This window comes from Schistocerca americana, chromosome 11 (assembly GCF_021461395.2).
Source record: "Schistocerca americana isolate TAMUIC-IGC-003095 chromosome 11, iqSchAmer2.1, whole genome shotgun sequence".
Lineage (NCBI taxonomy): Eukaryota > Metazoa > Arthropoda > Insecta > Orthoptera > Acrididae > Schistocerca > Schistocerca americana.
The window spans coordinates 147,720,796-147,748,439 of NC_060129.1; the positions used below are offsets into that span (position 1 = coordinate 147,720,796).

A 27,644-nucleotide genomic window follows, 5' to 3' on the forward strand; every position below is an offset into this window, starting at 1 on the left:
GTTAACGCTCTTCGAAGGCTTAAGTGATGTCTTGGCACCTTCGAACGTCAAAAACACTGAATTTGACTGTTGAAGTGTCTTAATTGACGCAAATGTCATAAACAGAAACAGAAATGAACCACTATGCAGCAGCAACAATTTCCAAATTGTGGAGGCAAAATAAGATAACTTCCAGGGAGACCAGATGGTGGTGTGAAGAATGTAGTGTAGGATTGTCTACCTGACTGTTTCAAGCAGTACCACACAGACAAATTTTGCTCAATGAAAAAAATTGTGTAAATTCAATGAAATAGTTTTCTACATTTATTTTATAATAAATTCTGATTTATTGCAATTACAAACTTTTTTCCTACTTCTGAATTTTCCAGTTTTCAAAATATAATGATTCTGTTAGTATGTGATATCTTTCAAAAAACTTTAAACAAATGTTGAGATTATCTTTTGGTCAGGAGCCATGCAAAAAAGGTGCAAAAATGTAAGACTTATAAGGGGTTGCAGCAGTCCCTGTGGCCCGACTACAATTTGTTAAGTTTTGCATTGAGGTACACTGCTTTCTTGTTACACACAAGTGTACTGAGGTAGTACGCTGTTTCCCTCTTATGAACTTTTGCTTCAATGGGTTCTTTCTTCAAAATCTCTTGTTCAGTTACTTCTCCCAGTTTTTACATATTTAGTTTTCACCATCATGGAGGCAGCCTTAATGTTTGTCATAGATCAGTCTTTCTTGAAGGAGCTCCGTAAGCCTACTTTTTCAGTAGTTCTATCTGTCTAATGGTTGTTTTCATTAAGTTTGGAAAATATCTAGGTCATCTGCGAATGCTAGATAGTTTATTTGTAAGCTGTTCCTTTCGTAACCTAATCTAACTCCCTCATTAATTTGGCTTTCTCTTAATGACATTCCCCATTCTCTTATACTTTTTCCGGAAAATAGTTTCAGAACAGTGAGGAGAGACCATCTGCCCGTCAGTCCAATTTCGATCTCAAAACCTCTAGAAGTTTCACCTTTAAATTTTACTTTAGAATGGGTGTCTTTTAGTGTTTGCTTAATTAGAGCAGTGGTTACACTGTCTAAACCCAGTTCATCAGAATTTCAAACAGCAGCTTCATACTGACTGAGTCACAGGCTTTTCTGAAGTGAGTAAAAGTGATTTAATAATTTTTAGGGTTTCTTTTCAGATACATTATGTTGACTTAAGTTGAGAATCTGCTCTGGATGTAATCTGTGTCTTCTAAAATCATATCGATACTCATTAATTGGAGAGTTGTCATTCTGCCGAAATAAATAGTGCTTTTGGTGAGATTTTATAGGTAACCGGTATAGTTGTCGTGGTTGTTTTGTTGTATGAGGCCATTTCAGAAAGTAACTGTCATTCTAACGTGGCACTAGTATTTGTGCGAGAGTGCTACCATCATCACATCTGCATGTTCTTTGATTCAGGAAGTGTCCAGCTGTGAAACTATGAACCTCTGTCTTACGTGGATTAGCTTGTTATAACCTCAAAATACAAGCACTGTAATAATAAATCCTGCGCAGTATGAACAGTAATCAGATTTGTTTCAGTGCAAGATGTTACAGTAGCAGACATTCATCAGCCGTGAACTGTATATGGTCCAGACGAATGAGTGAAGGTGCTGAGTGGCAGTGGGACAGACTTTTTTTTTTATTTTGTGGTAGAACAAACTTACCGGATGAACGGATGAAGAGAGGAGAGGTAGGTCTTCTGTTGTGAGAAATGATCTTTTCAAGAAAATTTATAACAATTCGTGAAAATCAAAGATTCACCATCTCTGAATTGTATGAACAATTCCTGCAAATTTATCATATTGTTTGTACAGGGTTGTCCCCAGTAACTTTGGCTATCGAAAGTTCTGTACTCGGTGGCTACTGAAATTTCTCATAGAAGTTCGCAAAACCAAATGAATGGGCTTTATCTTGGACTTCCTTTCATGGTACAACACAGAAGGAGATTTTTTGAAGAGAATTGTAAAGGATGACTGGGTGGCATACGTAAGTGCCGGAACGGAACAGCAGTTGATGACATGGGGGGATACAGATTCTCCGCGCAAGCCAAAGTAAGTTTGCTAAGCTTTGTCATTGAGGTATACTATGACGGCTATGCTTTTTGGGATGCCGAGGGTGTGTGGAATGATGATTGCTTCAGTTGTATACTGTGAAACTTTGAAGACACTTCAGCAAGCCATTCAGAATAAAAGTCACTGTACACTGACATATGGTGTTACGTTTTTGCATGACAATGCTTGTCCCCACAGTGCTCAAAGAACTCCATAGGGATTTTGAAACAATTCAAATGGGACATTTTTGATCATTGCCACACAGCCCAGACTTTGTGCCAAACGATTTCGTCTCTTCGGTCACATTATGTGGCACGCATCGCAGAACTTCGCCAATGACAGCAAACTTGGAAAGGCACCCAAGTGGCAGAATTTTGTGAATGACAATTTGTAAATTAGTGAAATGCAGTGACTAATGCTGAAATTTAAATGGTGACTTTGTTGAAAAATAGCAGAAAGCTGTAGTTTCAAGGTGTGTGTGTATATATGTATATCCCTTTCCATGCAAGTTTTTGTTTACAGCCAAATGGAACTTACTTTCAAATCACTGTAGTAGTGGTAGTAGTAGTAGTAGTAGTAGTAGTAAAACTGCCAATATGAAGTTGACACTATAGTGCTTTTATAAGCGTTGTCATATTGCCTTCTTTCGCTCTCTGAACTGACTTCCCAGCTACTCGAGGGAGCCCTACAGTTTAATGTGGACTCCAAATTATGGCTGACCTCATTTTAACCCTCAAGCAGGTGTGCCTATATAAAGTGCGCCATCCACAAACATTTTCTTGTATCATTCCATTGTTGTTTTACAGTTGCAAGCCAATACCTTTTCTTTCATCATTGCTTCAGTTAAGAAAGTGCTAAGTTGTGCTGTCATATGTCCAAGTGCGCAGCAGTAATATACAATAAACGGTGAACTAGGTGAGAAACTTGTGCTCCTGCAAGAAAATGAACCGGACTCCCATCTAGCAGCACAATCTTACAATGAGGCAGTTGTCTACAAGATAATTAGTAATCAAATAAGTAGATGGCTGGAATCTGATGCAACTGCACTGTTAAATCCTTCAAGTGGGTCACTGCTGAGAGGTAACACTTGTACATGGCAACAGAGTGAGATAATGTAAGTTAATTTTATTGTTGTTTAATTAAACAGTGACTTAGCTCATGTAAGTTATTCACTATTTAACTAAACTAAGATTAAACTGTGATTTTGTTCGTACATGTTTATCTTGGTAACATAAAGATAGCTAAAGTTTGTGTGTGTGTGTGTGTGTGTGTGTGTGTGTGTGTGTGTGTGTGTCCCATGCCTGCTCGAGGGTTAACAAACACCGGAACAGGTGAAAGAAATAAGTGACAGAGAAAACCTAGGAATGGTTTAGGACTGACACGCAGAACTTTGTATTTGTAGCCCCCACTCAGCAATCAGGCTGTTATTATTATTATATGAACTGAAAAAGGTAATCAGTCTCTAAATATAATAAAAGTGTCACATTGTGTAAACAGAAAAATGTGTTATTACCTGTTACGGGCAAATAGGGAAAAGATCATGTAAATTGATAGCTTCAATAGATGTTTGGAAAAAGTATTGGATAACATGTGCAAATATTTCATTTTCAGAATGTCGGTAATGGACAGCAACATCATCAAGTGTCAGCTCGTCCACCTGGATTTCTTCTGGAAGTCAATAACAAATGACTTGCTGGAGAGGCAGGGGCGCCCCAACGCATTGCTCTCCTACATGCGGGACCTCTTGCAGCAGTGATGGCCTGCACTCACTTTTGGATTCAAACGCAATAAATAAATATTAAATGGCAGTCTTCAGCTGAATACAGCTAAAACAATGAACACCTCTTTATCTCCCATGCAGCAAATAATAATGCACTGCAAATCCATTCCAATTTTTTTCGCAAACAGTTGTTGTTTATTTTATTATTTTTGAATTAATTAATACACTTGAGAATTTATTGCTTTTAATTTATTAGTGTTCATATGCGAGTATTTAAATCAAAGTTCATTATTTGTGTGTGCTGTAACCTGAACTTGTTTTTACCAGTGGAAAAAAGCACCATTAGAAATTAATTAAAAAATTACTAACAGCAGTTCTTGTGTATGCCAATGAAAATACTTTACCAAGAAACAGTGAAAATAAACACAATAAATACTAAAAATGGCCCAAGTCTTCAGCTGAGTACAGCTAAAACAATGAACAACCTCTTAATTCCCATGCAGCAAATAATAATGCACTGCAAATCAATGCCAATTTTTTTTTTTTTTTTTTTTTAAGAGCAATTAACTTAATTTTCTGAGTGCCCTTGTGATCTCTGGAAACTCCATAAGAATTAGAGTAGTCCATCTCTCTCTCTCTCTCTCTCCCTCTCCCTCTCCCTCTCCCTCTCCCTCTCCCTCTCCCTCTCCCTCTCCCTCTCCCTCTCTCTCTCTCTCTCTCTCTCTCTCTCTCTCTCTCTCTCTCTCTCTCTCTCTCTCCCTCTCTCTCTCTCTCCACTGTTGTGTGTTGTACAGTGATATAATTTTGTAGGAACATTGAGTAGCATATGTGGACACAGTCTGCTAAATGTGTTACGAACAGAGTTGGCTGTAAAGAAGTAATAAATTTAAATGTCATGAATTTTTAGTTTCACTGCATAAACAGCAAAAATGTAGTGAGTGATAAACCTTTTTCTCCCCCCCCCCCCCCCCTCCCTTTCATTGCCTTGTGGGGGGTGTAAAGGAGAAATTTTATATAAAGGTTTGATATTGTGTGGGAAGTTTGTTGCACGTCACTAAATGCGCTTCTTCTCAAATACTGGAGAGAGTGCATAGCTGTACATTGTGTAACAAATAGTGTGGCAGTATGGGTTAAACACATTAAAGATTTTATAAGCTTTGTATTCCTTACTTTGCACTGTATCATGTAGCATTGTATCATATAGCATCAACTAATAAAAGCATTTTCACAAGTATGATAAAGTTCAGACATAACATTCCTCGAACATACTTCCTCAGGTTTCAAGCTGTCTCACTACCAGATTTTATAGAAATTATTCCAGCTGGTTAGTTATAATGAACTGAAATGCCATACATGTTGCTGCAATTATTCACACATCTCATTGTTTTACATGCTATCTCCTGAACTACGACAGGTGGGGTTCTTACCCTCATAGCGATTGTTGCCTGAAAGTAAGGGACGTGTGTGGTAAGTTTCATTGAAATCGGTCAAATGATTTAGGAGATATGGAAAAAACATACACAATTTTTACAGTATGTATTGATCCTATTGTTATATGGAGAGGGTGAAACAGAAGATCGGAAACTCATTATCTCAGTTACGTGTCAAAACTGAATCAAAGTTATTAGTGGTGCCATTATCTGCTTCAGCTTCTCCTGTGTTAAGACACAGAATGATTATGAAATTCTCTCTGTCTCACCACAACTGTGTATTAGATGTCCGGAAAAAAATTACCTGCTCTACTGTAGGATTCGTTAATGGTAAAGAAATAAAATAAGTTGTTTGTACCCCATGTATATCTACATTATTATTACGCACTGTCTATTTTCTATGTTTTTGATTCCGTTTGAATACACAGATGATGTGGCCTTATCCACAACCGGGTGAAGTGGTGCAGGGATTAGCACAGTGGACTTGCTTTCAGGAGGATGAAGGCTCAAACCCGCTTCCAGCCATCCAGATTTACCTAAATCGGTCCTGATTTCTTACCTCATCCTTGACACAATCCAAGCTCGTGCGCCGCCTCTAATGGTCTCAGTGTTGACGGGGCATTAAACCCAATATTGCTTCCTTCATCACCATGGGCCGAGAGCAAACACACATACAACACCTTCAGATGTTTTTCGAACGTATGTTGATGGCCTCGAGTGTGTAACTCTGCAGACACGTAGGAGGTTGTACAATCTATCTTCTCGCATTCATTACTGTAGTACACCACCCTTGGAGTTCAGCTGTGTCAGTCTCGAGGAGCATGTTTTTCGCAGTCTGGTGCCGTTGACGGAACAGTTTTCGGAGAAATCCTCAGTGACTGCTTGGGGTCGGTAGTAGGTGACGAGCAGCATTTCAAATGTGGACTGCCTTCAGATGTGACACACGCTGCACACATTCTGATCAAAAGTATTCGGACACCTATTAGTGCGAATTTCCATCCTTTGCCTTTATGACAGTTTGAATTCTGTTTGGGACAATTTTAATAATGTGTCTGAATGTTGTTGAGGAATGGCTGCCCATTGTCTCCTAAGACCTGAAACTGGGGAAGATGGTGACGATAGATCAGTGATCTCTATACTCCCCGGATGTAGAACTCTGAGATCAGACAGCAAACTTCGGAGTGTGAAAAAAATTCCCATCCAACTGTACGTGATAAAGATTTCATTTATTTCTTGCTTAGAATTTTATATTAATATGCAATATAATAGATGTATTTTAATCAAAGAGCGTTTTCATTTTCCATTCTCATGATGTTTTGTGTCGCTCATGTTGCAGTTTAGCAAGAAACAAAATACAATCAATCATCTTTGACTGATACACTCGACAGTTGAAGCTCGACATCCGGATATTATAGAGATAAATGTGTCGGATGCTGTGTCTAACCCATTGCAGTGGTATTACATTAGGTTCACGTTGTGACACTGGGTAAGTCAATCCATTTCAAGAGTGTTATTGTCCAGAAATTGCCTCGTGAACAGTGCTTCATGACAGATTGCTTATACAGTCAGTCACCATCTCAAGATGGTTCTCTACTGTATACAGTGCACAGAGGTGTAAAATGTATTTGTAGCCTGCATATAATAATTCCAATCCCAAAGAAAGCAGGTGTTGACAGATGTGAAAATTACCGAACTATCAGTTTAATAAGCCACAGCTGCAAAATACTAACATGAATTATTTACAGACGAATGGAAAAACTGGTAGAAGCCGACCTCGGGGAAGATCAGTTTGGATTCCGTAGAAATGTTGGAACACGTGAGGCAATACTGACCTTACGACTTATCTTAGAAGAAAGATTAAGGAAAGGCAAACCTACGTTTCTAGCATTTGTAGACTTAGAGAAAGCTTTTGACAACGTTGACTGGAATACTCTCTTTAAAATTCTAAAGGTAGCAGGGGTAAAATACAGGGATCGAAAGGCTATTTACAATTAGTACAGAAACCAGATGGCAGTTATAAGAGTCGAGGGACATGAAAGGGAAGCAGAAGGGAGTAAGACAGGGTTGTAGCCTCTCCCCGATGTTATTCAATCTGTATTTGAGCAAGCAGTAAAGGAAACAAAAGAAAAATTCGGAGTAGGTATTAAAATCCATGGAGAAGAAATAAAAACTTTGAGGTTCGCTGATGACATTGTAATTCTGTCGGAGACAGCAAAGGACTTGGAAGAGCAGTTGAACGGAATGGATAGTATCTTGAAAGGAGGATATAAGATGAACATCAACTAAAGCAAAATGAGGATAATGGAATGTAGTTGAATTAAGTCGGGTGATGCTGAGGGTATTAGATTAGGAAATGAGACACTTAAAGTAGTAAAGGAGTTTTGCTATTTGGGGAGCAAAATAACTGACGACGGTCGAAGTAGAGAGGATATAAAATGTAGACTGGCAATGGCAAGGAAACTGTTTCTGAAGAAGAGAAATTTGTTAACATCGAGTATAGATTTAAGTGTCAGGAAGTCATTTTTGAAAGTATTTGTATGGAGTGTAGCCATGTATGGAAGTGAAACATGGACGATAAATAGTTTGTACAGGAAGAGAATAGAAGCTTTCGAAATGTGGTGCTACAGAAGAATGCTGAGGATTTGATGAGTAGATCACATAACTAATGAGGAAGTATTGAATAGGATTGGGGAGAAAAGTTTGTGGCACAACTTGACTAGAAGAAGGGATTGGTTGGTAGGACATGTTCTGAGGCATCAAGGGATCACCAATTTAGTACTGGAGGGCAGTGTGGAGGGTAAAAATTGTAGAGGGAGACCAAGAGATGAATACACTAAGCAGATTCAGAAGGATGTAGGATGTAGGTTGTGGTAGGTACTGGGAGATGAAGCAGCTTGCACAGGATAGAGTAGCATGGAGAGCTGCATCAAACCAGTCTCAGGACTGAAGACAACAACAACATCCTGCATTTAGAGTTTTCTTAAGCACGATAAGGGGACCACACCCTCACCACGAGAAACGCAGTTGTACTACAAGACCATTTTCTCCATACTTCACTGCTGGCATAACACACAATGTGTGGTAACATTCTCCAGGCATTCACCAAACTTACACCCTTCCTTTGGACTGCCACCGGCTTAAGTGTGATTCATTTCTCCAAATCGCTCATTTTCACTCGTCTGTTGTCCAGTGGAATCACCCTCTGCAACACTTCAAGCATCACTTAGCACTTACGACAGAAATTTGTGGCTTACAAGGAAGGAGCCGCTCGACTGTTGCAGCCGTTCTTTTTATATACAGTTGTTGTGCTAGCTGGAACCACCCTCGACAATGCTCAATGTTCCCTTTGCCAGTACGTGAGATTTGCCTAGTTCCTTTTTAGTGGGGGTTGTTGAAAAGCTGTTTACTGGTACTTAGATATCTCGACTGATGATGAAAGTCAAACAAGGGCAGTGTATTGTTTTATAATTTATGCCTTAATTGTGGTGTTTGAAAATAAATGAAGCTTTGGACATTAACAGTGTTGTAACACTGGCATGTCAACACTTTTACATACAATGTATTACTAAGATTTGCTTCTTTCATTGCCCTCTACTTGCCCCTTTGTTTCTACCAGTATCAGTAAAACACCATGTGTAAACAAAATATATGCTTTGATTACAGACACACAAGTATTCTCAGAGAAAATGACCAGAAATGTACCATTTGCATGTAACATAAGACTGAAGATCAGATCACATTCAAATCTCCCACTTCACTTTATGCACACAACAGAGACAGTGAGCTCTGATGTATGCACTCTACAGGAGCTGTGGCACGAGCACTGTTTTGAGTACACAGACAAGGATTCCTCATCAAAACTTAATCTACCAAGTCCTCTCTCCAACTGCTAGAAGCCCATAATAGGAATTGTGAAACGTACTGTATGTACACGAATAATCTGCACATTCTTTTTTTTCCGAGTTCAAGGACAAGAAACTGGGGTGCATGGATTAATTGTAATAAGGTCGATATTGCTCTGCCTCCAAAATAGGTCCCGTTATACTATAGCGTTGTTGCAATATGAGTCTGCGACAAACCAGTAACACGTTAGAAGTAAAGTGTTACCACATGTTAATTTGTTAGTTATGGTTTCAAGTTCCCATTATCAATCGTAATATTGCAGAAGCAGAGAACACATTGAAAACTGTGAAGTGGGAAACTATGTAAGTGAGGGTTGTATTCGCAAAAAAACTATGTCGCTTCAAGAATTGAACAGTAATTGCTGGGCATTTAATGGCCAAAAAGCAAAGCAGCTAGTAACACAACACTTTTTTTTTCCTTCTGAAAGCAGGTTTGTTAATGTAGTATTTCAGTAGACTATAGTATTGTCCATTTGTTTAGCTACAAAATCCTATTTTTGAACGTAATCTCCATTCAACATGACAGCCTTACTGAGAGCGCCTGTATTCCTGCATGGTACCAGTCAGATTCAGATCCAACATCTTGCTGCATCAATAACCTCTCAATCATCGACGTAATGCTTCCCATGGAGAGCATTCTTCATTCGGCCAAACAGAGTGAGTGAGTGCGTGTGTGTGTGTGTGTGTGTGTGTGTGTGTGTGTGTGTGTGTGTGTGTAATATTTCCAGTGGTAATAGTTTAAAGAACTGTTTGTCCCAGAAATTAATTAATACTTGCTGCCACCCCCTCCCCCGGTATAACTGTGGCTTAGAGACAGAAGTTCTTTTGATAAGTATGACAATTGCATCTTTTTAAAGGAACCTGTGGACCAATGATGCAGCTGCTTAATGGGTTTGAATGTAAGAGGTTTCAATTTTGTCTGCTAATTATAAAGAAAGTAACTGAGATACCAGTGGAGGTAAGTGAAGTTTCTGGGTGTATGGAGCTGAGTGCAGCACTAAATAAGCAAAGTGTGGCCAAGATACCAGCAGCCATTTTGGATCTAGAGTGATTCTGCTGCTGTGTTGATTGCTACAGGATATTACATAGCTATTTTTATTAAAGAAGTGAGCTGAACTACCTCACTTCAAACTGGCAAGCAGAGAAAGGTAAGCATTGTTAGGTCAGAAAAGATTGTTTTTACAAGGAAAAATCAAAGCTGAGGACAAAGATAAGAATTATGCAGCAGTTTTCATTAAAAAAAAATTAATTTGGAATAAAGTAACAGCACCAGTTGCAGTTTACCTTAATGGTAAATACAATGACCAGTTTTTGCTCCCAGTGCCATTATCCAGTGGTTGTGTGTCACGCATCCTGAGAGAACGTAGAAAACTGGTAAGATATGCAAAGTGGTGGCTCTTGGAGGAGGGGCAAGTTACATTGTGTGGCTGCTGAGGGCAGAAAATGTAAGCAGAGTAGTGTCAGCTGCTTAGGCAGTATCCGTCTTGAGTTGAGCCTCTATGGACTGTGGTAACAACCAATTTCATTTTAGTGTACAGGTCTTGTTCTTGTTCCAGCTTTGTCTTCCTGCCAGTATCTTCTGAGCCCACCAAGAAGCGCCTGTTTTTGCTCTTCAAAGGTTCTCTCCGTCTTTTGGATGTTGATGCCATTTTAAAACCTCGGTAGTTGTCCACCAATCTTCTAAATTTGTTCCTGTCAGGAATTTCTCTCTGGGATACCAATCTGCCTAAGATCTTTTTCACATTCTTCGAACCATCTCAGCCTTGTTTTCTTAGATTGGATGAAATTCCATATTCTTTTGGTTGGTCATAAAATAACCATCGTCGCTTCTTAATGGATGCTGTGAAAGGTTCTGTCCTGCTGTACAAGTCCTCATTTGCCCTCATTCGCCATTGTCCATCAACCCATCTAGTACCTAAGATTTCCCTTAATATCCTACACTCTCGCTATTCCAGCCGCTCAGCTTGACCTCTTCTGTTCATGGTCAAAGTTTCGGGCGCATATAAGCCCTCAGGTTTTACAACTGTATTATAATGTTGGAACTTGGCCCCTATACTCATAGACTTTTTGCTATAGGCTTTCTTTGTCAGTTGATATGCCTGGTCTAACTTCCTCATCCTGACATTAATTGCTTCTTCTGCTAATCCATTCTCCTGAATGACTTAACTGAGATACCTGAAATTCTTAACTCAGCCGATTTTTCCCAGATTGGTTACCATCCATTCAGGTCCATCACAGATGTTAGTCATATATTTTGTCTTTTGAATAGAGATCTGGAGACCAACTTTTTCAGCAATTTCTGACAGCCTATTGACCTTGTTGACCGCTGATTCTCTGTTGTTAGCAAAAATGGCCAGGTCATCCGCAAAGGCCAAGCAGTTAATGTACACCTCTTTGTTCTTAGGACCAAGTCTGAACTGCTCTTCATATGTTTCTTCTTGGGCTAACAACTTTCTCCACTCTTGAATGACCTTTTCCAAGATGCAGTTGAAAAGGATTGGGGGAGTCCATCTCCTTGTCTTACACTTATTTATTGTAAAGGGTTCTGAGATCTCACTCATAAATTTTATTTTTGACACTTTGTTAGTGAGTGAAAAACAACAAACGTGACCACGTAGTTATTTCCTCCAGTTTTTTTGTACCTGATGATGTTTTTCCGGTTAAAGATCTGTTCTGGGCAAGAACGGCCCTTTCAGAAACCAGCTAGATATTCCCCAATCAGTTGGCCAAGATGACCTATTCTGTTCTGTATTGCTTTGGAGAGAATCTTATATGGAACAAATACTAATGAGATGCCCCTATAGTTACTGACATTCTTTTTATTGCCTTTTTTGTGTAGAGGATGGATTAAACGTGATTGCCATTCAGTTTGTATCATCCCAGTTCTCCAGATCTCCTCAAAATGTTGGACTAGTACATCTAGAGTTTCATTATCTGCCAGCTTCAGTAGTTCCACCACTATTGAATCCTCTCCAGCTGCCTGATTATTCTTACGGTTTTTGGTGATCTCTCTGATCTCCTCTTTACTAGGTGGAGATGAGTTGGGTTGATTGGGGCACATACAGGGAATCTTTCTTTCAGTTCATCACAATTAAGTAGGTTTTCAAAATGATGAGACATGATCATGCATTTTTCTTTGTTGATCAGCCTGAGCTTTCCATTTTCATCTCTAAAATAAAGACTAGGGCCTTGGTATCCTTTCAAATTCGACTTTTGAATGTCTGATAAAAGTCTAAGGCATTGTTTTTCCAGAAATCCTGATCAATCAGTTGTAACTGCTGTTTCTCATACAATTGCTTAGCCCTTCATAAAGTTCTGGCTGCATATTTTCGAAATTCACAGAATACATCAAAATTTGCAGGTCTCTTGGTCGATTTCCACTTTTTCCAGGCATTTGTTCTTTGGGCCACCACCTCATCACACCATCTACTTTTTAGCTGTCAGGATTGCAGTATTAGCTGCTTGTTGGATCTTGGGAGGCGATGTCCGTCCATTTATGAGATTCAAATGTCAGTTGCTGGTGGTTTTGTTCCAATACATTTTGATCGATTTTCGGTTTTCATGGCCTTATCGAGAGGGATGAAATTCATTTTGATCTTGGAGAAGTAATGATCCAGATCAAACTGGGCACCTCTCTGTACTTTTAACATTCATTATTTCCTTACTTGCTGTCCTAGAGATTGACAATACTACTGTTTGCTAATAAAATAAGTTCTAGCTAGTGTAAATAAGCCTTCAGGGTGCACACAAGATGGCAAAACACTCAATGACAGCACAAAAAAGGCTAAAACTGTAAAAGAATGTCCAGTACATAACCAATAAAATAGAATATGCTGATGAATTTCTAAGAGAGGGAGAGAGCAGAAACTGCACTTATATATTGTTAATGGACTTGGATGCAAGACTTAAGAGAGACATGATTACAAAATTGTGAGCGTGTGTTGTAGAAAGATACACAAGGATGGTGGGATAGGCATGTATATCCGAAATAACATTCAGTGTGAAAACATTGACTGGTTTGATGAACTCGCTGTGGAGGTGCCTTTGAATCAGCAGCAGTAAAAATTAACTGTACATCTCACCAAATAGTGATGTAAATGAATCAAGTAGCAGATGTGAACATTTAAACTGTAATGTAAATTATCTTACATATTCTGATGTGTTAACATTGCTACAACCATATCTATAAAAATTCATTACCAACCAATAACACCTGATTCATAACCTTGCATTCACCATGTTTAAATTTAAATAGTGAAAAATTAATGGTAAGAGCTATTGAAAGCTATCTCATAGAGCTCTGTGTGTAGAGATTAATACAGACCACAAGATAAGTTCTGCATAGTGACTTATTCCCATACAAAAGAAAAATTGGCCGTAATAAGCTCAAGAGAACCTTGCTCCCAGAGTCTGGCAAAAGTTGTACAAATTGAATGCCATTGATGAAATGTGGGGCTATTTCTATGAGAATCTTAAAATTCCTCCAGAAATCCACAAATTAAAGGAAAAATGGGAAAGGCCTGTTTAGAGACTGAAATCGCAATACTCTGTAACAAAGTAAAAAACGAAAGAGCAGAAAAACATACAGGGAATTCCTGAAACTCTAAAAGCATGCTATTATGCTGAACAGGTAAGTGAATCCAATAACGTTAGAAAAGTGGCCTGGAAGATAGTAAAGAAAGTGAAAATAGAGATTATCCAGACTGCAGTAATTAGTCAGCTAGAGACACTATGTGAGGCCTTCATAAAACATTTTAGTGTGGCATGCAGAAAAGAAAGTGATGAAACAATACTACAAATAAACTCAGTTGGGATATTTCTGTAATTCATTTTTCCTAAGGAGTGTAAGAATATGAAATTATGAAAATAATCGCAAAACAAAAATAAAACCAATAACACCTTTAATAAATTGGTCAGGGGGCCTTTCCTAAACTTTAACAAAATTACTGAGATATGACCAAAGTATGAAAAGGGATGAGCCACAGATAAAATTTTTACAACCAATTTCATTGACTTCAATACTTGGCAAGGTGCTTGGAAGAGTAATTCTAGATCAAATCCAATCTTTCTCGTGCAACAACTTGTAGTATGGGCTCCGAAAATAGTGGTCCACAATAACAGCAGCAGCAACTGTTTTTCATGAACTGCAAACAGACTGGATGAAGGGAACACAGGGACTTTTCTAGATTTGTCTAAGGCCTTTGATTCTGTGAATCATGCAGTACTGCTATACAGATTAGAAACTTACAGTATAAGAGTAGCAGCACGGAACTTTTTAAGTTTATACCTCCAAAATAGAAGTAGTATACTAAACTATGCTGTAAGAATGAAAAATCCTAACCATAAAATGAGCATACAAAACCGTTGACTCTGGAGCCCTTCCTGTCCTGTCTACATTTGGTGTAGCCAGTAATCATAAGGTTTTAGGATTGTGGTTAATGAACATCTTACATGGAAAGAGCATATCAACTAAAACTGTTAAAAGATTAGTTGCAATACCTACTTACTAAAATGTGTCTCAAATATAATAACCCTTCCTGTCCTTAAACAAGTGTACTTATCAATTAATCCACTTGCATTTGCGATATGGAATATAAAATTGGGATGAGAGACCCAGTGTCTACATGTATAGGATATTTGGGCTTCAAAAGAGAGCAGCTAGGAAAATTACTAATATGAGCAAATGACAGTCCTGTAGAAATTACTTAAAAAATTATAATTTATGACAGTATTCACTGAATGCCTTTCAGACTATTATGTTTGTAGGAGAGAATGATGAAATGATTGTAATGAATAGAGACATTCATAATTACAATACATGAACTGGATATAATTATCCTAGGATACTGAGCTGCAGATCACAGTCCACTTCAGAAGACAATTCTAAATTAGTTTGACAAATAATGTCGAGCAACTATGCGGAACTCTTTGACGGGAAATTGAAACATTTGTTAATTGAAAGACGGTTATACTCGTGCATAGAAACCCGAGCTGCATTATCGACTGTTCTACTTCTGTATACTGCAGTATATTAGTGGTGGAAATGTTTATACACGATGTGCTACTTGCATATATTCTTTACAGTACGGCACGATATCATTGTAAATGTACAAAAAATGACGATGTACGAGACTGTTAAGTTTTACGGACAAATAAAGACGATGACGATGATTACCAAGTATTAATGAACCTGATACCCTCTGACAGAGTAAAAAAGCCATACTGTTACATAACCTAATTGAAATATTTAAAAATCCATTTCTCTCTCATTTCCACTGTCCAGTCAAATTAATGGGGTCACCTGTCACAAGCCTGAATAGCCACATTTTGCAGTGCAGACTGCTGCAGGACACACAGGAAGAGTGTCGGTGAGGTTCTGGAAGGCGCCACGCAGACTCCAGTGCTGTCGCCAGCTGCAGTGGTGTACCGTACGTCTCAAGAAGAGCGTAGCGTTCCAAAAGATTGGATAAGGGCACAGGTCACCCCGTTTCCAAGAAGGGATGTCGAACAGATGTGCAGAACTATAGACCTATATCTCTAACGTCGATCAGTTATAGAATTTTGGAACACGTATGGTATGATGATAGAGTACAGGGTGATTCAAAAAGAATACCACAACTTTAGGAATTTAAAACTCTGCAACGCCAAAAGGCAGAGCTAAGCACTATCTGTCGGCGAATTAAGGGAGCTATAAAGTTTCATTTAGTTGTACATTTGTTCGCTTGAGGCGCTGTTGACTAGGCGTCAGCGTCAGTTGATGCTAAGATGGCGACCGCTCAACAGAAAGCTTTTTGTGTTATTGAGTATGGCAGAAGTGAATCGACGACAGTTGTTCAGCGTGCATTTCGAACGAAGTATGGTGTTAAACCTCCTGATAGGTGGTGTATTAAACGTTGGTATAAACAGTTTACAGAGAATGGGTGTTTGTGCAAAGGGAAAAGTTCTGGACGGCCGAGAACGAGTGATGAAAATGTAGCACGCATCCAGCAAGCATTTGTTCGCAGCCCAGGAAAATCGACTCTCAGGGCTAGCAGAGAGCTGCAAATTCCACAATCAACTGTATGGAGAGTCCTACGAAAAAGGTTAGTTATGAAACCGTATCGTCTGAAATTGGTTCAAGCACTGTCTGCAGCTGATAAGATTAAAAGAATCGATTTCTGTGATTTTTTCCTTGCTAAAATGGAAACAGATGAATCTTTTGTTTCAAAGATTGTGTTTAGTGATGAAGCAACTTTTCACACTAACGGGAAAGTCAACCGTGACAATGTTTGTATATGGAGCACTGCGAATCTGCGAGAAACAACTCAGTATGAACGTGATTCGCCTAAGGTGAACGTTTTCTGTGCCATTTCAGCCAATAAAGTTTTTGGTCCCGTTTTCTTCGAAGGTGCTACTGTAACTGGACTACAGTATCTGGAGATGTTAGAGAATTGGCTGTTCCCTCAGCTCGAACAAGAAGCACAACAATTCATATTTCAGCAGGATGGAGCACCACCACATTGGCACTTATCTGTCCGTAACTACCTGAACGTCAACTACCAGAGGCGATGGATCGGCCGCCAGGCAGCCCGTGACAGAGCACTTCATCACTGGCCTCCAAGAAGCCCTGATCTTACCCGCTGCGATTTTTTCTTATGGGGGTATGTTAAGGATATGGTGTTTCGGCCACCTCTCCCAGCCACCATTGATGATTTGAAACGAGAAATAACAGCAGCTATCCAAACTGTTACGCCTGATATGCTACAGAGAGTGTGGAACGAGTTGGAGTATCGGGTTGATATTGCTCGTGTGTCTGGAGGGGGCCATATTGAACATCTCTGAACTTGTTTTTGAGTGAAAAAAAAAAACCTTTTTAAATACTCTTTGTAATGATGTATAACAGAAGGTTATATTATGTTTCTTTCATTAAATACACATTTTTAAAGTTGTGGTATTCTTTTTGAATCACCCTGTATAATGACTTTTCTGGAGATTAGAAATCTACTCTGTAGGAAATCAGCACGGGTTTCGAAAAAGACGATCTTGTGAAACCCAGCTTGCGCTATTCGTCCACGAGACTCGGAGGGCCGTAGACACGGGTTCCCAGGTAGATGCTGTGTTTCTCGACTTCCGCAAGGCGTTCGATACAGTTCCCCACAGTCGTTTAATGAACAAAGTAAGAGCATGTGGACTATCAGATCAATTGTGTGATTGGATTGAACAGTTCCTAGATAACAGAATGCAGCATGTCATTCTCAATGGAGAGAAGTCTTCCAAAGTAAGAGTGATTTCAGGTTTCCCGCAGGGGAGTGTCGTAGGACTGCTGCTATTCACAGTATATCTAAATGACCTTGTGGATAACATCGGAAGTTCACTGAGGATTTTTGCGGATGATGCTGTAGTATATCGAGAGGTTGTAACGATGGAAAATTGTACTGAAATGCAGGAGGGTCTGTAATGAATTGATGCATGGTGCAGGGAATGGCAATTGAATCTCAATGTAGACAAGTGTAATGTGCTGCAAATACATAGAAACAAAGATCTTTTATCATTTAGCTACAATATAGCTGGTCAGTAACTGGTAGCATTTAATTCCATAAATTATATGGGAGTAAGCATTAGGAGTGATTTAAAATGGAAGGACCATATAAAACTCAAAAACTGGTCACAGTATTTGTAATGAAAGTGCAATTGGTGCCGTCATTTCATACCTGATCATCACTACAGTTGAGAAACGTACTTCACTTCTTTACTATCTTCCAGGCCACTTTTCTAACGTTATTGGATTCACTTACCTGTTCAGCATAATAGCATGCTTTTAGAGTTTCAGGAATTCCCTGTATGTTTTTCTGCTTCTTCTTCTTTTTTTTTTTTTTTTTTTTTTTTTACAGAGTATTGCGATTTCAGTCTCTGAACAGGTCTTTCACATTTTTCCTTTAATTTGTGGATTTCTAGAGGAATTTTAAGATTCTCATAGAAACTCATCGAGCTGTGGGAAGTCCCTTGCAGAAATATTGAGCCACGCTGCCTCTACAGCCATCCACAATTGCAAAAGTGTTGCCAGTGCAGGATGTTGTGTATAAACTGACCTTTTAATTACGACCCATAAATGTTCGATGGGAATTACGTCAGGTAATCTCGGTGGTCAAATTATTTGTTTAAATTCTCCAGAATGTTCTTCAAACCAATCGTGAAAAATTGTAGCCCGCTGACATGACATCACTGTTTTTGAATGTGAAGCCCACGAATGACTGCAGATGGTCTCCGAGTAGTCAGCTGGACCAGCGGACCCAGTCCGTTCCATGTAAATACAGCCCACACAGCTACCACCAGCTTGTACAGTGCCTTGTACTTGGGCCCAGGGCTTCGTGGGGTCTGCACCATACTTGAGCCCTACCATCAGCTCTTATTAACTAAAATTGGAACTCATCTGACTGGACCACGGTTTACCATTCGTTTAGGTCCAACCGATATGGTCACGAGCCTAGGAGAGGTGCTACAAGCAGTGTCATGTCATTGACAAAGGCATTCGCGCATTAATGCAAAATTTCGCCAAACTTTCTGAACGTGCATGTTTATCGTACATCCGATATTGATTTCTGTCATTTCATGCAGTGTTGCTTGTCTGTTAGCACCAACAACTCTAAGCAAACACTGCTGCTCTGCATTGTTAAGTGAAGGCCATCACCACTAAATTGTCTTTAGTGAAAAGTGTGAGTAGGGCCTCCCGTCGGGTAGACCATTTGTCGGGTGCAAGTCTTTCGATTTGATTCCACTTCGGTGACTAGCGTGTCGATGGGGATGAAATGATGATGATGATTAGGACAACACAACACCCAGTCCCTGAGCGGAGACAATCTCCGAATCAGCCGGGAATCGAACCCGGGCCCTTAGGATTGACATTCTATCGCGCTGACCAATCAGCTACCGGGGGCGGACTAATGAGAGGTAATGCCTGACATGTGGTATTTCTGGCACACTCTTGACACTGTGGATCTTGGAATACTGAATTCCCTAACAGTTTATGAAATGAAATGTCCCATGTGTCTAGCTCCAATCACCATTTCGTGTTTAAAGTCTGTCAATTCCTATCGTGCAGCCACCATCGTGCCAGAAACCTTTTCACATGACTCACGTGAGTAGTACAAGCACTCTTATCTGGTGGAAAGGGGGGGGGGGGGGGGGGGGGAGAAATCAGCATATCTTTAATATTACATTAAATGTAGAGCTCAAAATCCTACACTTAGGGACTTGCACAATGTGAGACCAGCTTCAGACGACCACAGAGCAAGGAGCCCATCAGCTTCAAGAGAAAGTAAGAACGTAAAAGGACTTGCATCCCAAAAAAGCTGAAGGCTAAATACATTTCACACGAGAAGGCAAGAACTCTTAGTGGGTTATTTGCAGAAAACTTTACCAACACTTATCTGAGTGAAGGCTTGTTGCATGAGGCAGTTGTGGACCTACAACCTTTGCAACGTATGTGAACGCACAGCAACTATGCCCTAATTGAAATAACAAAGTGATTGACACGAATGCACGGTCTCGTGGCACTGCGAGTTAATAAAATATTATTGGGGTCCGTTTACCACTTGACAATGAGCGAGGAAAACTAGTGGAATTTTAACCACGTGATATGGCTGGTAACCTGAGAAGATTTTATGAAAGTGATTGACAGTCGAATCTGGCAGGGGGCGACATCGCTGCTTCACGTTTGTCTGAGCACACAACACGGTTGAGCCAGTAACAGATGGGCATTTCTGCTGTGGACACTTTCACATAGTGTCCATTAATTGGTAGACTCAACTTTGCTTAGCAGGGCAGTAACAGTCTTATCATTTTTCTACACGCTAAATTAAGACAATCTGTCTGTAAACACAGCACACAGATAAATAGTGAAAATGATGAAAATTAATCACAACTGTTATTCTACCAGCTAAGTACTGTGGTAGCAGAGTGATCTGAGAATGGTGAATGAAAAATGATCAAGGTCTTCTTGTCCTGTAAATGAGTGGCTGCCAATCAATGACTTTGTTATTTTGATCCAGGTACATATTCATTATGCATGAGCATAACTGTGCAGGACTGCCAAGAAATAATGTCTCGCTTGCAGAAATTCCTGTGAACACTGCCTTCAGGTGTGAATCCTAGAGTGGCAAAAATTGTAGCAGACAGCTGTAGATGTCACACAGTTTAGAGAACACGGGTTTGAAGCTCGTATGGTGAAAGAAGTGGTATTTGTTGATTTAGCAGCATATGACAGTATTAATCACCAGCTATTACTAGCCAAGGTCTACAACCTGAGCACAGACTTTAAGCCAAACTAGGCTCACAGACACTATTTTGCAGAATCACAGATTCTTTCTTGACTTCCGAGCACAGACTAGCTGACAGACACTACAGAAAAATAGCCTCTTGCAGGGGCTAGTTCTAACTGACCAACCCGTAGCACCCATTAGCAGGAGCTTCTGGTATGCTGATGACATTGCTCTAACTACACAGAGCACAGATTTATAATCAGTGGAGAATATCTCCATGACTGCCATTAAACAGCTTTCCAAGTACAACAATACAAACCAACTAAACCAGATCCCACAAAGACAAGTATGTGCTTTTCACTTGAGAAACAAGAAAGCTAGACACAATTTAAAGATAGTACGTTCATGTTCTGAAGTGGAACTCCAAAATATCTAGGGGTGACACTTGAAAGGTCTCTCACTATCAAGAAGCACTGCATGAACTGCAAGTCAGGTCAAAAGTTTCCAGCAGGAACAATCTTCTATGGAAACTGTCTGGATCACAGTGGGGTAGTCAACATGAAACTCCTGTTTTATCCTAATCATTTGAAGGGTCTTTTATTCAGTATAGTTTTACCCCCCATTCTCATAAATGAGTGGATAGTCAATATATTTAAACTAGTAATTTTGTACAAGAACAGGTTTATAAAGATAGGAGAAATGAGTGAGTACTTATGGTGTAGTGATGATATAAATGTTAGACTTTAGTCGTCCAAGTAAGTGCGTGATTAGGTGTTTCAGTGATTGTTGTTAACTAATGTCAACCGTTGACTAGATTATGTATAACAATACAAGAGTTATACTTTGTATGCCTTACTGTGTACTCTTCTTTAGTAATTAGTTATTAGAGGAACTACAAGTATTTTACATATGTGACGAACTGTTTTGACTGACAACACCCTGTTTATTTCTATTTGGAGCATTGTTATGTACTTGATCGTTCTTTTGCTAATACGGGCATATTAGAATTAGATTACCTTAGACCTGGGTTACAACCTTAAATGAGGCACCGACATTGAAATGGTATATTTTGGTGGCATGTTAGCTTACATTTCTCTTGTTGGAATGAGTAGATTAATGAATTGACTCATATATATTTATTTTACACCACTGAATACCTTTAAATATATTAACTGGGTTCCATACCATGCTTCCAGTTCCTCCTCACTTTTGTTTCGTATCGTTATGAATGATGTTGTTTCAGTAACCTGTTTCACCTTGTTACTTTATAGTGACGACGATACAGTGTTATGCAAATGTAACTCCTTTCCACATTTCCCACCTTTCACTACTTATAAACAATGGAATCATACCTTACGTAATTCTGATTGACAATGCATATTTTTCTTCCTGTTAGTTAAACTGTGCACACAAAGAAGGGTTTAGGATATTATTATTCACTTTTAACACAATTTTAGTACTGATTTATGCCTATGTTATTATCTCTAAGAGTAATGGCATGTCACCTAGACTTATATACACTCCTGGAAACTGAAATAAGAACACCGTGAATTCATTGTCCCAGGAAGGGGAAACTTTATTGACACATTCCTGGGGTCAGATACATCACATGATCACACTGACAGAACCACAGGCACATAGACACAGGCAACAGAGCATGCACAATGTCGGCACTAGTACAGTGTATATCCACCTTTCGCAGCAACGCAGGCTGCTATTCTCCCATGGAGACGATCGTAGAGATGCTGGATGTAGTCCTGTGGAACGGCTTGCCATGCCATTTCCACCTGGCGCCTCAGTTGGACCAGCGTTCGTGCTGGACGTGCAGACCGCGTGAGACGACGCTTCATCCAGTCCCAAACATGCTCAATGGGGGACAGATCCGGAGATCTTGCTGGCCAGGGTAGTTGACTTACACCTTCTAGAGCACATTGGGTGGCACGGGATACATGCGGACGTGCATTGTCCTGTTGGAACAGCAAGTTCCCTTGCCGGTCTAGGAATGGTAGAACAATGGGTTCGATGACAGTTTGGATGTACCGTGCACTATTCAGTGTCCCCTCGACGATCACCAGTGGTGTACGGGCAGTGTAGGAGATCGCTCCCCACACCATGATGCCGGGTGTTGGCCCTGTGTGCCTCGGTCGTATGCAGTCCTGATTGTGGCGCTCACCTGCACGGCGCCAAACACGCATACGACCATCATTGGCACCAAGGCAGAAGCGACTCTCATCGCTGAAGATGACACGTCTCCATTCGTCCCTCCATTCATGCCTGTCGCGACACCACTGGAGGCGGGCTGCACGATGTTGGGGCGTGAGCGGAAGACGGCCTAACGGTGTGCGGGACCGTAGCCCAGCTTCATGGAGACGGTTGCGAATGGTCCTCGCCGATACCCCAGGAGCAACAGTGTCCCTAATTTGCTGGGAAGTGGCGGTGCGGTCCCCTACGGCACTGCGTAGGATCCTACGGTCTTGGCGTGCATCCGTGCGTCGCTGCGGTCCGGTCCCAGGTCGACGGGCACGTGCACCTTCCGCCGACCACTGGCGACAACATCGATGTACTGTGGAGACCTCACGCCCCACGTGTTGAGCAATTCGGCGGTACGTCCACCCGGCCTCCCGCATGCCCACTATAAGCCCTCGCTCAAAGTCCGTCAACTGCACATACGGTTCACGTCCACGCTGTCGCGGCATGCTACCAGTGTTAAAGACTGCGATGGAGCTCCGTATGCCACGGCAAACTGGCTGACACTGACGGCGGTGGTGCACAAATGCTGCGCAGCTAGCGCCATTCGACGGCCAACACCGCGGTTCCTGGTGTGTCCGCTGTGCCGTGCGTGTGATCATTGCTTGTACAGCCCTCTCGCAGTGTCCGGAGCAAGTATGGTGGGTCTGACACACCGGTGTCAATGTGTTCTTTTTTCCATTTCCAGGAGTGTATACCCCCATTTTTATTCAAATATCTGGTATTGATCTATAATGGAAATAAACATGTATATTTAACATCATTTATATTTGTTTTTAACATCATTTATATTTGTTTGTACCATATAAATTGTTAATGTCAAGGTAAACTGCATCTTAGTAAAAATGAATGAAATGTAACTACTTTTAATGAATTCATCCTTTATATAATATGTTTATACTATATTTATTTTGTACACTAGCTCACAGACTACTGATGTGTCACATTTTTTGTTTTATGTGTGGTGTTGTTATATAGAGCCTGAGGATGGCGTTGACGCAGCGTTGAAACTAATGGCCAAATAAATACAAAATCTTAAGTACAGCTGGAGGGGTTTCATTTTTAATAAAAAATTATACCAGCTGTGTCCCACCATCATCCAATTTAAATATGGATGTACAAAGATGAAACTATATAAATCAATGCAATCATACTGTACTATTCTGTGGCAGAGTATACATGTCCCGTATGGTATAATTTAACATGTGCCAAACAGGTGGACATAGCGCTCAATGACACCTGCAGAATCATAACAGGTTGCTCAAAATCCCATCCAGTTGTTGGCTCTACCGTCTCACAGGTATAGCACTGACTCGTGTTTGCTGAGAAATTGCTGCAAATGAGGAAAGAAAGAAAATGGAGCACAAGAGAATGCATCCTATATATGGGCATGAACTGCACTCGCGATGACTGAAGTCAGTACCTCCTGGCTATGATGAGAAATGGAGGAGTTAGAAGCCCCTGAATAGACACAGATCTGAAGTTGGACAAATTGAAGGTTAATTTGGCAAGATGGGACTACACTGATGAAGATGATATTCAGTTTGACAGTGGAGAAGACCAGACTGCTCATCATACGCTTCCATGACGATTGTGTCCAGCATTCTGCACAGAAGACAAACTTCATCAACGAACAGAAAATGATTTGGAAGTGGCCAAGTTTTGGGCAAAAGTAATGTAGTCTATGTATAAATATGAATGTTTCTGATACAAGAATAGAATAACAAAATAAAAATTACATCTGTGATAAGACAAAACGAAAGCTGTGATTTCTCGAGCTTTCTTCGCATTGCTGATCAATGTTGTGCAGTCGGTGCACGGCCTCCGACTAGACTGTGACCTGTCATTGGAGTCGCTTTGCTATTTATAACCGAGTTCAATTTCCAGCACCTACTACTGCCTCAGATGCTCTTTTGCTTTTCAGAGACCTCACTTTTGTTAATGAAACACAAATTCTCTCTGTTTTCCAACTCTGGTGGATGTGATGGCTGGCAAGATCTTAAATTGAGTGCTAGGCCCCAAGCCATCAGATCATTTATGTACATAGATAATGGACTACACCATCAGTTTGTTCATAATATTTTCTGCCAACCAGGAAATAAGAAGACATCAGAATGTGCCTAAAATGTCGATCACAGCAAAACTCACAGCACCTGATGAAGATGGCTGGGTCTGATGTTGAAATATTGTCCATAAAATGGAAACACATACTAAGTGCATCAGAAAGAATATTTCATGTATGAGGGGTGCTACCTGTGCTGCATTGTGGGTATAATTGAAGTCTCGATTCAAAAATAATCATCAGAGGCCCGAGAACAATTATCCCACTGTTTCCAGAATTCCTGTGGCTGTGACAGGAACCAGACCTCCAATGTGTCCTTCAGTTCATAATCGGAGCACTTCCCTCTGAGATGCTTTTTTTACTGGACTAAACACATGAAAACTGCAGGAGGACACGCTTGAGCTGCTCCCACTTTAACTTGTTCATTACATTTTGTGTGACTCAGGTACATATGGATATGCATTATAGTAGAGCAGAAACACCCCGTCTGTGAGCAGCCCAGATTGTTTGCTGTCGATGGGCCCCTGAAGGCTACAGTGTGTGTCAAAGTACGCATCAATGTTAACGATGTTCTCGAGCTCGCGCAATTTGACGAGTATCAGACCCCGAAAAAGACTGAGTGCCACCTTGTCTGCTGAGGGCACAGCTTGGAACTTGTGCACAACCACACCGGACACTACACTCGTGTCCCTAGATGCCTCGCTACGTTATCCCAATGCAGCGTATGCAAATTTCAACCAGTTTGGATGTTACAACATTGTGAACCTTTTCATTTGAACACTCCTTACACATTCTGTCACATTTTGTTGTAACCTGAATGAATGTATTAGTGTAAAAGGCATAAGGCTAAATGGAAATAAAATAAAGAATTTAACAGCTTACTCCTAGAATTATCTGTCACTTATCACTTCTTTCATCTCGGGCGGTGTTTGTTGATGTGAAAAATGCTGAGTTGCACCATTGTTAGGAATCCTCGTTAAACTGTGTATTTATTCTTATTCTTGTGGCTCCACAACCCTGTATGGTTCTTTGGATTCTTAACAGCTTCCTTCCATTCTGCCCTCTCGTTTACCATTCTCTGATTCCTACAGGTTTGATGTTTCCCTTCTTGTCATCCAGCTATCACCTATGTGGTCTTCCTTTTAACCTTCTTCTTGTCAGTTTCCACCAGAAAACTGATTTTTACGTTTTTGTGTCCCCCACCTTTAGGACATGCCCCAGCCAGGCTATTATTTTGATTTTAATTAACCTTACAACATTGGCTCCTTGTCAGAGATGATCCAAATCATAATTGGTTCTCATGCTCCAGGTAGCACCATTATTTCAGATCCCTCTATGAATTTTCCATAGTATTCTTCATTCAAATACTCCAAGTTGTTGTTCATCAGTGCTGGTTAGTGCCCATGCTTCACATCTATATGCAACCATTGGCCTAATCATAGCGTTATGTATAGTCACTTTGAGCTGTTGGTTTACCATCCTACATGTCACTAGCTTTTTAAATGTGTGATGATACTTATTACTATTTAAAATTTAGGCTCTTAGTTCGGTGGACATGGAATTTTCTTTATTAATATTAGCCCCTTGGTATTCAAAATCCCCTACACGTTGAAAATTAAAACCAGCTGCTGACAAGTTATCCAGGTTATTGTACCGTGTTCTATAGAATTTCAGTACCATCAGTACTCTCTCCAGTGACACCCTTTGTCTACTAATAACTGGAATGCCATCAGCATATGTAGCCAACTGTTTGGTCCTTATACCCATGTGCCCAGGTATTTGTAGTTTCCGGATAATTGCTCCTAAGGCCAAATTCAAAAGCATTGTGGGAAGACAGCTGACTTTGTTAAACCGGAGGTCTCCCTGTAACTGGCTGGGTGAGTCAGTTGAGAGATGGGAGGAAGGCAATTGTAGACCACAGGACCGTGCATAGTGAATCACAGTGACGTTTGAACGAACCCTCAAATCAATGACAACTTTACTTTTTGCTACCAATACTAATTTAGAAAAGAATATAAATATTTAAGAGTCACCTTTCATTACAAAGTTCCAATTTGCCACAGCTTATACTGTAGAGCGAGTTGCCGGTTGCTGTTTGTTGCAGGTTGAAGGCTGGGGATGATCAAAGCCACTGTTATGTCCCAGAAAGAATGCATTCTCATGCATCATTGGAAAGAATATAGTTAAGATCAGAAAGGAAGTAAAACTAGACTTTATTATTGTCACTTCTACAAGGAACAGAAATGAATTGTCAGAATGCATTTGTCATTTTGTATGAGGTCAGATGTTAAGTCTCAATCTGATATTGAAATACAGGAAATCTTCAAATTTGGTATGACATTTATGATTTTATTTAAGAACTATGGGAGTAAATATTTCCAGTACCTTGAGAAGCAAACTATTAAAAAATTCAGTGACTTTAATGTAATGGACAGATTTAGTTGGCAAGGAGAGATTTGATCTTTTCTTTCAAGAAGAAGCACAATAAAATATAATATTATAATATTACTGTAATACAACTAGCCTTTTTGATGAAATGTCAACCCTCTGAGAACAATGTACCATTTAGGGCAGGAACGGGGAATTTTGAGTAATTGTTCGACATGAAAATTAGTCTACTTTACTTATTTTCATTTGCTTATGTCATATGGTATTCTATTTTGGGGCAACTCTTCCACTCTAAAAGGGTATTTATTGCTCAGAAACGGGCGGTTCAGGCAATAAGTGGTGTAAGTTCAAGAACCTCTTGTTGACCCCTGTTCACGAGTCTAGGTATTTTGACATTGGCCTATAAATAATAGAGGGAAACATTCCACGTGGGAAAAATATATCTAAAAACAAAGATAATGTGACTTACCAAACGAAAGCGCTGGCAGGTTGATACACACACAAACAAACACAAACATACACACAAAATTCAAGCTTTCGCAACCAACGGTTGCTTCATCTGGAAAGAGGGAAAGAGAGGGAAAG

The 27,644-nt window shown here is 40.0% G+C and overlaps 1 protein-coding gene across 2 annotated transcripts in view; it reads left to right on the forward strand.

Moving 5' to 3' along the window:
- The window catches only part of LOC124554024, a 74,998-nt gene extending 70,832 nt beyond the window's left edge, over positions 1-4,166 (forward strand). For both annotated transcript variants that reach the window (XM_047128049.1, XM_047128050.1), the window contains exon 6: positions 3,685-4,166. In XM_047128049.1, the coding sequence (XP_046984005.1) occupies positions 3,685-3,829 (145 nt within the window). In that variant the 3' untranslated portion in view covers positions 3,830-4,166. The remainder of the gene's footprint in view (positions 1-3,684) is intronic.
- Positions 4,167-27,644: the final 23,478 nt, after the last annotated feature.